Source organism: Globicephala melas, chromosome X (assembly GCF_963455315.2).
Source record: "Globicephala melas chromosome X, mGloMel1.2, whole genome shotgun sequence".
NCBI classification, from domain to species: domain Eukaryota; kingdom Metazoa; phylum Chordata; class Mammalia; order Artiodactyla; family Delphinidae; genus Globicephala; species Globicephala melas.
The window spans coordinates 80,494,172-80,505,536 of record NC_083335.1 but is presented as its reverse complement, the minus strand read 5'-3'; the positions used below and the strand labels follow the sequence as shown (position 1 = coordinate 80,505,536).

Sequence of the window (11,365 nt, the reverse complement as noted above, 5' to 3'; positions counted from 1 at the left end):
CAGGGGCTGTGTCCCAGTGTCTGTACACCCAAGTATCTGTGTGTCTCAATGTTTATGTATCCCAGTGTCTATGTACCTCAATGTCTATAAGTCCCTGTTTCTGTCTACTGACTATGCAACAGTCTGTGTGTCAAAATGACTGTGTGTCACAGTGTATATATAACTCCCAGTATCTGTAGATCACAGCCTCTCTGTACTCTAATGCTTGGGTGTCCCAATATCTGTTTATGTCCTAACAACTGTATGTTCTAGTGTCTGTGTGTCTTGATGTCTGTGAGTGTTCTGGTATCTGTGTTCCTCAATTTTTATATGTCCCATGGTTTGTATACCCCAGTGACTGTTTCCATGTTGCTTATGTCTCTTAGTTTCAGTGTTTTTGTGTACTTCAGTACCTGTAGCCCAGTGTTTATGTGTCACAACATCTGTTTGATCCAGTTCTGTGGTGGTTCTATGGTGGTTCTGTGTCTCTATGTGCCTCAATAACTGTATGTCCCAGGATGTGTCCCAGTTCCTGTGTGTTCCAATGTCAGTGTGCCTCAGTGTATGTATATTCCAGTGTTTGCTTGTTCTACTGTTTGTGAGGTAAAGTGTCTATGTGTCTCAATGTTTTTATATGTCCTTATGTCTGTGTGCCTCAATATCTATATTCTATTGTCCGTGTGTTCCAGTCTCAGCATGCTCCTGTGTGTCTCTGAGTTTCAGTTTTTGTGTGCTTCAGTCTCTATACCCCAGTTTCCTTGTGTCCCAGTGTGTGTGTGTGTCCCAGGTTTTATGTGTCTCTGTTTGTGTATCCCTTTTTGTGTTCCTGAGTCTTTACATGTTCCTGAATCTTTTCAATTTTCTGAGTCTTTATTGTGTCCTCGAGTCATTGTTCATCCTTGAGTCTGCATGTTCCTGAGTCTTTGCATGTGATCTAGGATCTAGTGTCTGTTCATCTCCATGTCAGGGCACCCATGAGCCTCTGTGTTCCAGTATCTGTGTGTTCCTATCTTTGTGCATCCCCAAGTTTTGCATATCCCTGAACTTTTGTGATCCAGTGTAAGTGTGTCCTGGAGTCTCTATATTCCTGTCTGGGTGTCTCTCTCTGAGCCTCTGTGTTCTAGTGTCTATATTAATGAATCTGCACATGCCTCCTTCTATGTGCCCTTGTTTGGTGAGTCTCTGAGTCTATGCATCTCTGGAGCTTGGCTCTCCATGTCTGTGATTTTGTATTTATCCTACTTCTCCATTTATTTTCACCAGCTTTTGCCAATGTTTCTGTATTATTTTCTTGATGTTGCTGTGTCTTAAGTTGCTCTGTGCCTCAGTGCCTCTCTTTCTTAGTCCATTGATCTTTTTCTCTAGATTCCCATGACTGTGTTCTTGTTTCTATGGGTCTGTTTGTCAGGGTGTCTCTCTGTATCTGTTCCTCTTTTCGTCTTGCTCTGTCCTTGGTATGCTTTTGATCTGACTCACCACGTCTGTGTCCCTGTCTCTGTTTGTGTCTGGTGTCTGGATCCATGTCTTTTTATTTTTGACCCACTATTTATGTGTCCTTGGGTCTGATTCACTGTCCCCATCCATTCATCTGTGGCCTTGATTGCCTTTTTGTGTGTCTTTATTTCTGGATAACCCAGGTGTATCTTGATTCTGTGTCTTTGCCCATTTGCTTATGTTCTGTGTATCTGTTTCTCTGTGTCTAGGTTTCTTTATTCCTATCTTGATCCTTCCAGAAGTGTGCCTGTGTTTTTGTCCCTATGTCTAGCCTGTATTCATACGATTGTGTTTGTGAGTTCACATACCCATGTCTACTTGTTCTAAGATTTCTGTCTCTGAATTCCTGTGTCCCTGTCATTGTGTCACAATGTCCCCATTATTCCTGGGCCTCTATTTTGTCTGTCCTTATATCTCTGTTACCTGGTCTGAAACTTATCTCTTTGGTGGTGTTTGTCACTGTTGAGGTGTCTGCATCCCCATGTCTTTGTCGCTGGATCTCTAAATATATAAGTCTATGCTCCTGTCTCACTCTTAGTGTGTTTCTGCATGTGCGTGTGTCCTTGGGTCTTTGTCACCAAGTCTGGATCTGTGTAACATCTCTATTTCTATGTCCTTATAGGTCTCTGGTCTTGTATCTTTGTGTTCTCTTCTCATCCCCCACCCCATGTCTGCATGTCGTCATGTCTATGTGTTTCTACCTCTCTGTCCTTGATATCTTGGACTGTGGTTTTGACCAATGCCCCCCTGGTTACTTCTGTGTCCTGTGTGTCTTGACTCCTCTGCTCCTGTGTCTGGATCTCTGTGAATCTTTATCTTTTCACTTGTATGCTGTTATGTCTCAGTGTCTTCACATTAGTCATTGTGTGCCTGTCCCTGGGTGACCTCATTTTTGTCTCCCTGCCTCTTTGTTTGTGACAGGGACAGCACCTCAAAATGGGGATACAGAAGCCCAGCAAGTGGACATCTGTTTTTCTGGGTTTATGTCCCTGATACTGTCACTCTGGCTTCCTGCCCCCCTCTTTGTATGTCTACATGCTCTTATGTCTATTCTCTTTATTTTGAGATCCTTGTGTTTCCACATGTCTCTATCTCTATTTACCCATCCATGCCTGTGTCCTCGTTGCTGTCTTTCTGTGTGTGATTCTGTGCCTTTGGTTGTGAGTATTATATGTGTGTGTCTACTGCTGTGTCATGGGATCCTTTTTGGTTCATTCATTCAGCAAATATTTACTAAGCACCTACTATGTGCTAGGCCCTAGGGATACATAGATGATTCAGAAAAGGTCCTTGCCCTCAAAGAGCTCACAGTCTAAGTAAGGGATCCAGACAAGTAAATAGATGATTACTACATAGTATGATAGGTGAGCTTGAATGGAATGTGGGGGTGGGCTATGGTAACAGGAGGGGACCACACTCAATCTATGGGAGGGGTCAGGGAAGGCCTCCTAGAGGAAGTGACAACTAAGACTTGAAGAATATGTAAAATTTACCTGCATGAAGCCAAGGAAGGGAGTCCCACATAGAAGGAAAAGCACACGCAAAGGCCCATTGGTGGGAGAGAGCATTGTTTGCTAGGGGAACTGTAAGAACTTTAAATATGTCATCAGAGCCAGAGGTCATGAGCAGGACTGGTGCTTCAGTTTTTTGTTTTAAGGAAGTCACTTCTAAGGCTGCTGTGGAGTATGGATTGAAAAGAGTAGAGACTGGAGACAGTAAGGACTGTGAGGAGGTAGAAGTCCCTAAGCCTCTAGGTCCATAGATCTGCATGTCTTTGTGTGTGTGTTCTGGTATGTGTGTCACTTAGTGCATGTGTTAGTGTGCATGTCCCTGTGTGTTTCCACGTCCTCGGAGCTTTGTTCCTGGCTCACCCTATGCCCTGGCCTCTGGGTCTCCAAAACTCAGGTCTCCTGCTCTGGGGTTCAGGGGCCATCACAGGACATAAGCAATGTAGGGGTGGCCCAGCAGCTGCTGTACATGAGAGTGCTTCACCAGCCAGCAGGAAGCCCAGTGGGGTGGCAGCCTTGGTGAGTCCTTCAGCAGCCTCTTGCCTAGGATCACAAGCACATCTGGGTCCTGGTGCCTCCTCAAGCTTGGCGCCATAGGCCCTGCCACCAGCTGGATGTCTGCATGCTGGAAATGTCCTGAGGGAGAGAGATGCAACACCAGTTAAGGCAGTGGTCTCAGTCCTACTGACAGCTCTGAGAGGATCCTAAAGCAGGAAACCTAGAAGGAAAAGTGGGAGGGAGGAAGGGCAGCAAAGGCCTGGAGGAGGGAAGAGGCTGAGCATTGTGTGAAACGTGGAGGAGCCAGATGGGGCAGTAGTATGAAAGTAGAGAGCCAAGGTGGATGAGATGGCAGCAGAGGGGTTCAGTCCGGCTTGAAGGAGATGACAAGGCAGATTGGAGAAGTGAGGAAGTTCAGAGGAAGTAAAAATATCTGTCCAACCCACCATCACTGCCCAAACTCTTTGGCGTGTGCCTCTGCCTCAGGTTCTGCTAGTGTCTCCTGACCTACAGTCTGGTTTCCTGCAATCTCCCTTTACAGTAGCCTCCAGAGGGATCTTTGTAATACTCAGATCTGACTGTATCTTTCACCTGCTTATGCCTTTTCATGACTCCCATTGCCTTCAGGAAAAAGCCAAATTCCTCATGCTGGCATTCTTGTCTGATCACTCCAGCTCCATCTCCTCCAATCTCTATTCCTTTCCTCTACATGTTTGCTCAGCTTTACAGACTCAGTGTGGGTCTGTCTACTATAGGAGATCTTTCTTGAACTCCAGAGCTGGGCAAGATGCCTCACCCTGGGTTCCTCCAGCTCCCTGGACTGCTTTCTGTCTAGCACTGATAACTCCCTGGGATCACTATCCATGCCTGGGTCTGTCTTTATATATATATATATATATATATATATATATATATATATATATATATATATATATATATATAATTGCTGCATAGGGTCTTCGTTGCTGTGTGTGGGCTTTCTCTAGTTGTGGCAAGCAGGGGCTACTCTTCATTGTGGTGCATGGGCTTCTCATTGTGGTGGCTTCTCTTTGCTGTGCAGCATGGGCTCTAGGCGCACGGGCTTCAGTAGTTGTGGCACATGGGCTCAGTAGTTGTGGCTCACAGGCTCTAGAGCAAAGGCTCCATAGTTGTGGCACACGGGCTTAGTTGCTCTGTGGCATGTGCGATATTCCCAGACCAGGGCTCGAACCCATGTCCCCTGCATTGGCAGGCGGATTCTTAACCACTGTGCCCCCAGGGAAGTCCTGGGTCTGTCTTATTCCTAGACCAGGAGCTCTCCAAGGGCACAGCTTGGCTCTGATTCCTCTTTGTGGTTTGAGGGTCAAGGTGCTGGGGGCTCATTGGCCTCTCACCCTGGCAGAGTCTCTCTTGGGACTGGTGCCCTCTGACCACTATCAGCCTCAGTAACACTTTTCCAGCAGACCACGAGCCAAGGGGCTGAGACCTGAGCCACTGATCACATAGAGCCCCAGGTGGGGTAGTTGCAGGGTGCTGGCATTCTGGTAGCGGTGCTGGAGGACTAGGAATTCAAGGTGGGGCCCAAGGCAGAGGATGAGGTGGGCTGTAGCAGCCGCATGGAGCTCCAGCTGGGACCTCTTCAGTAGGGCTGACTGATCCCAGGACAGAAGCAAGGTACCCTCACCTTGCATGGATATGGAACTGCGGGTGATGGTGATAGTGTAGGCCTGGGATTTGTCTTTAGTAACTGTGATGGTCTGGAAGTAGGTACTTGTGCCCTGGCCTTGATGGTGTCCCAAGCAGCTGTCCACGTACATGCAGCCCTGGAGGGAGAAGAATGCTTGCTGGGAGCACAGGCTTTCACATGGTCATTCACATAGTCACCCACAGCACAGGAGGGGTGAAGTCTCAGGGCCTGAAGTTCAGATGAAGTGGTGCAGATCTGTGGTTAGAAAGCTAGCTCCTGAGGAAAGTGCTTCTACCACAGCCCATCTATCTGCTCCTTCCTGTGCAGTGTATGAGCATGTATGTATATGTGTGCATGCTTACCCCAGTGGGGCTATTTGCATGTATGTGCTTGCCTCTGAGTGTGTAAATGTGTGTGTTTAGTTCTGTTCATATGAGTATCTCTGGACATATCAGTGCATCTGCGTATTTGGGGAAGGTGTTATGGTAGAGCGTGTATTTTTTTTGGTTGTATGTGTATATGTGTCTCTGGATATGTTGGTGTTATAAGTCTTGGTGAATAGTTTATGTTGTGTGTGTCTGGCTGTGTGTTGGTACATATTGTATAACTGGGGGTGTCACTGTGCATGCATCTGGCTGTGTGTCATGGTATTTATGTGCTTTGGTATGTTTTATATGTCTAGAGTAGCAGAGTATGTGTACCTATGTGTGTTGAATTCTTGTGTATTGGGATGAGTGAGGTTACCAGCGCATGTGTGTGTGTCTGAGTGTGTTGATATATGTGTCATTGTGTAGATCTGGGCATGTGTTGTTCATCTCTGTGTGTCTGGATGCTTATTTGTATGTTACTATGTGTAGGTGTGGAAAGTGTCAAAATATATGTGCCTAGATGTGTATTTTTGTGAGTTTACTGTATTCCCTAGTGTGTGTGTATGTGTCTCTGTGAGTGTCTTGGTGTTAGAGTATATTTGTGTGTGTTTCCTTGTGTCTGGGTATGTCCTTGTGTGTTAGTGCGGTGCACTGATATGTGTTTGTATTAACCCACAAATGTCTGGGGGTGTTGACATGTGTATATCTGGCTGTGGAGTTATATGAGGTAGAGTCTTTGGGACTATCACCTGCCTTTGGGTCATCTATGAGCTGTAGTAGGTCCCCTGGGCACCCATCTAGTGTGAAGTGGATCCTCTATTTTGAGCATGGGCTGTGGATCACAAAGTGGGTGTCCCCATCCACTGCAAGGCAGGAGGCACAACTCTGAAGTTATGGTCCTAGAAGTGAGGCAGGAGGTAAATGGGTGTCCCAGGGTAGGCAATTGGAGATTCGTTCCCTAAGGACAGAAACTCCAAGATGAGCATAGCAGGACAATTGAGAGAGGAGGCTGGGCCCTGCTCAGATAGAAGATAAGAGACCATATATTTCTCATTCTCAAAGTCAAGGAGACCTTCCCAACTAGAAAGGCTCCTTGGAGGTCAAAAAGGGAGGGGGCGCCACCCCATAGTAAGTGATTTCAACTACCCATAGGCCTCTTGGGTGGCATCCATCTTGGCGCACACATTGGGAGGATCCTGAGATATACCAAATATGGACTCTGAACCAGGCAAATCAAAATGATCGGCTAAAGGAAACCTTGAGGAAATGCCCCATATAAGTGATTTAAACTACCACGAGGGCGTGACTCTCTTTTTGAGTCAATCCCTGTGTCTATACACGCGTACTGTACTCTTTTTCCTCCTAATAAATACTTTACTTGTTTCACTACTTTCCATCTTTGTGGGAATTCTTTTCTGCAAAGCTGAAGGGCCAGAGCCTTGTCACTGACCACTGGTCTAGTGGCTAGGATTTGCTGCTCTTACCACCACGACCTGACCTCAATCTCTGGCCAGGAACAGAAACCCTGCTTCAAACCGTTGCAGGCTGAGGCACCTGAAATCATATTTGGTTCCGACACCTGGGAATTCAGGCATTCAAGGTAAACAGTGGGTTTCACCCAGCTGCGGCTTGAGGTCCCTGACTTTTGCTCTTATTTTCTTTCTCACTCTCCACTTCACTTTCTTTTCAAGACCTGCAGGGCATAACCTCTGTCTGCTCACAGCGTTGTGGCTACCCCAACAACATTGAGGGTGGCAGGCAGATTCCCCAGGCTGTGCAGATTCAAATAACACTTGGGTGACAGCTGATGCTATCCTTTGGGACATGGTGGAAACGTGATTTCCAACTGAGAAGGAACCCAAGGGGTGTCTTTTTCTCTCTCTTGCTCTCTCTCTCTCATTGTCCTGTATGGAACCCTCCACTACGCTTTTCTTTCAGAAATTACTTGCACAACAAGGTCTCTTTCTCACTTCGTATCTCTGTGCCCTTTTAGGGAAGGATTTCCTGGACATCATTCCTAAACTGCATCCCCGCCACTGACAAACCCAGTGCTGCCTGTGTGAGACAAAATTGTCAGACCCTTCCCAGTTCTATCTTAGCTGCCAGACAGGGCAAAGGATTTTGGGTTCTTTTGCTGTCTAGTCTCTCACCTCACTCAACGCCCAGAAATTTACTATGAGAATTTCTCCACCTCCCGGCCCTGGAACCTTGAACCCTGTGGCATCTTCCATAGCGCCCAACTCCAATTTCTCCAAGGGTTCCTCTTTGCATCTATGGGACCCCCTTCACTCCAGGTCTTGGCAGCCTACACACTGCTATGGACAGCCTGTCTGGCTGGCCGCTACCCAGAAGCCTGAATTATAAACTTTGTAGATGCTCAGTCATGAGGAATACACCCCAGCATAGGAAGACTTATCACAGGACATAAGCTCTATAGACAAGGGATCCCTCCTAAGGAAAGTCCTGGCAACTGGTCTGCACTGGTTCAAAGGTCCTCCCCTGGCCATGTTGGGGGAGAAGGCTTGCACAAGTTACCATGGAAGACCAGAGACATCTGGTCAGAAATCGATGGGAGAGTAGAGGACACTTGAAACCTCATCAGGTTTGAAGAGAATTTGGGCTATGCCCTGAACCCCTTCAGGTTAAAGCCTCCTGATAAATGTTTCCAGCATGCCAGATTCCATTCTAGAAGCTCTCTCTTGTTCTTGCTTGCAAGTTACTCAACATAGGAGGATCCCCCTCCAAGCAAGAAGAGACACCTCTGGAGTGTATCCTTAAGAATTGGAAATTTTTTTTAAATAGAAGGGCTAAGAAAGGAAAAACTTAAGTTCTACTGTAACAGTGCCTGGCCTTTGTATAAGTTAGGGAATGGAGAAAAATGGCCTGAAAATGGGTCTTTAAATTACAATACCATTCTGCAATTGGATCTTTATTGCTGCAGGGTGGGAAAGTGGACTGAGGTTCCCTATATTCAGGCTTTCATGGTCCTTTACCAAAATCCCACCTCTTATAATTCAAAACCTGGGGAACCAGAAAACTCTCCTGACATGTTAGATGATCCCCCTTCTAAGCTCTCCCATCTCTCAGGGGCAAACCTAGCTCCTCCTCCTGACAGTATCCCTACTTCTCCAGAGCCACCTACTTCTCTTGCTCCCTCTGACTGACCCCAAACTGCACCTCCTTATGCCCACCAGACCCTCCATTACCCCAAGAGAGGCTAGTCCTTCTTGGGTAACTCGCAGTGGAGCTTCCTATCACCCAGGATCAGGGAAACTATGCCCTCTTAGGGGAGTAGCAAATGGAGAAGGGACAATCAGAGTACATGTGCCCTTCTCTTTAACTGACTTAGCCCAATGCAAACAGAAACAGGGCCAATTTTCTGAAGACCCTAGTAAGTTTGTTGAACGGTTTCATGACTTAACTTGGAAGGATGTCCAAGTAATTCTATCTATTTGCTGTACTCCTGAGGAAAAACAGAGAATCTGGACAGCAGCCCAGGGACATGCCAACCAGCTTGCCAGACACCAACCCGAACATTATGCTATGGGTGGAGATGCAGTCCCAAATCAGGAACGCCCTTGCAATTATAATTTGCAGGCAGGAACAGAAGCCAGGAAGCCTATGCTCCAATGTGTATTAGAAGGGATGAGAAAGTGTATCAAAAAGTCAGTTAACTATGAAAAGGTTAAAGGAGTGACCCAAGAAGAAGAAGAAAATCCAGCCCTCTTTCATAGGCAGCTTGTGGAGACTTTTAAGAAGTATACCAACATAGATCCCTCCACTTCTGAAAGTCAGCCCCTGCTGGGACAACACAACATTTTATTAGTCAGTCCACCCCTGATATTAAATGGAAACTCCAAAGATTACAATTAGCCCTACAAACACCCATGCCCCAACTACTAGATGTGGCATTTGGGGTATTTAATAATTGAGACCAAGCTGAGAAGGAAGAGAGAACCCATCATGAGAAAAGACAGACCAGGGCTCATGCAAAACTGATAGGTGTTGCTGTCAGCCATGCCTTGCAACCTCAGGACAACCCAAGGGGGCCAAGAAAGTCCAACTCTCCATCTGGAGGTAAGACCAACAAGGGGGAATGCTACAAATGTAAGTCAACTGGCCACTGGGCCCAAGATTGCCAGAAAGAGCCCCCCAGGCCATGCCCAACCTGCAAACAAATAGGTCATTGGAAGAGGGACTGCCCTCAGTCCCAAAGAAGAAGGGGGGCTCCCGCTCCCAAGATGGCCATGCTCGACAACTGAGGTGGGCTGGGGATTCTGGTGGCTCCCCCCAATGAGATGTCTTATCTCCATCGAGGAGCCCTGGGTAGTCCTTGACGTGGCAGGTAAGAAGATTGATTTTTTAATTGATATGGGAGCCACTCACTCTGTCTTAATTTTTCACTCTAGACCTCTTTCCTCCAAAAGCTGTACTGTGACTGGTGTTGATGAAAAGCTTAGCACCCATTGCTTTACTGGGCCTCTCACTTGCCAATTTGAGCAGTGGTTGATTTCGCATGCCTTTTTAGTTGTACCTGAGTGTCCCACTCCATTACTGAGGAGAGACCTTCTGAGCTCCCTCAGGGCCATACTCGATTTAGGAGGCCCCGAGCAGCCCCTTATCTTGACTCTGACTAAGACAGACCAACTGGAAGAGCAAGGTCCTATTCCCAGCCATATTCTACAAGCAGTGGACACTTCAGTATGGGAAAAAGGAATCCCTGGAAGGGCCATAAATGCCCAACTGTAAGAATTAGTCATAGACCAGAAGCTGCCTACCCTAACAAGAGACAATACCCTATAAAGTTGGAAGTGAAGAAGAGTTTACAACCCCTTGTAGATAAATTCTTAACGCATGGCCTCTTGGTGCCCTGCCAGTCTCCGTGCAATACTCCTATTAGGCTAGTTGTTAAGCCAAATGGGGAATGTAGGATGGTACAAGACCTTAGAGCAGTAAACGATGCAGTGGTCCCTATACATCCCCTCATGGCCAATCTTTATAACATATTAGCCCAAATCCCTGAGGACACTAAATGGTTTATTGTACTTGACCTCAAGGATGCCTTTTTTTTGCATCCCAGTTCATCCCTCATCACAATATCTATTTGCCTTCTAGTGGACTAACCCCGGCTCAGGCCAAATGCAACAATATACCTGGACAGCATTGCCTCAGGGGTTTTGGGACAGTCCACACTTTTTCACCCAAGCCCTAGGAAAGGAACTAAGGGAAATACACATGAAAGAAGGGGCTATTATACAGTATGTAGACGATATATTAATATGTAGTCCCTCCATGGAGGCCTCAGATCAAAATACCATTGAAGTGCTTAATATTCTTGGGGCCTGGGGTTACAGAGTCTCTCAGATAAAGGCACAAATCTCAAAACAACAAGTTAAATATCTGGGATATATTATAAACCCTGGAAGTAGACAGTTATCTCCAGATAGAAAACAAGCTATATTAGGCCTAAGCACACCAAAGACAAAGAAACATCTCTGTACCTTTTTGGGCATGACAGGATTTTGTAGAATTTGGATTCCAGGATTCAGGCTAATGGCTAAGCCCCTATATGAAGACACTAAAGGCCCAGATACAGAACTATTACTTTGGAACGGGGAATAAGAAAAGGCTTTTTAATGATATCAAGCAGGTCCTCACCAGAGCCCCTGCTCTGGGTCTCCCCAATTTGAAAAGCCATTCATCTTGTATGTGGCTGAAAAGCAGGGGACAGCTTTTGGTGTCCTTATACAGAATCTAGGGGAAGTTCCTCAGCCCATAGGCTACTTTTCCAAGCAACTAGACTCCATGGCCCGAGGTTGGCCTGGCTGCTTCCGGGCAGTAGCTGCCACTGC

The 11,365-nt window shown here is 46.5% G+C and overlaps 1 protein-coding gene across 1 annotated transcript in view; it reads right to left on the bottom strand.

Annotated features, from left to right (window-relative positions):
- Window positions 1-3,405: 3,405 nt before the first annotated feature.
- Window positions 3,406-11,365, bottom strand: part of ITIH6 (inter-alpha-trypsin inhibitor heavy chain family member 6) — a 38,154-nt gene continuing 30,194 nt past the window's right edge. Inside the window, 4 exon segments of the mRNA XM_060292045.1 lie at window positions 3,406-3,617; window positions 4,909-5,228; window positions 5,230-5,281; window positions 6,263-6,376. Of these exon segments, the coding sequence (XP_060148028.1) occupies window positions 3,406-3,617; window positions 4,909-5,228; window positions 5,230-5,281; window positions 6,263-6,376 (698 nt within the window).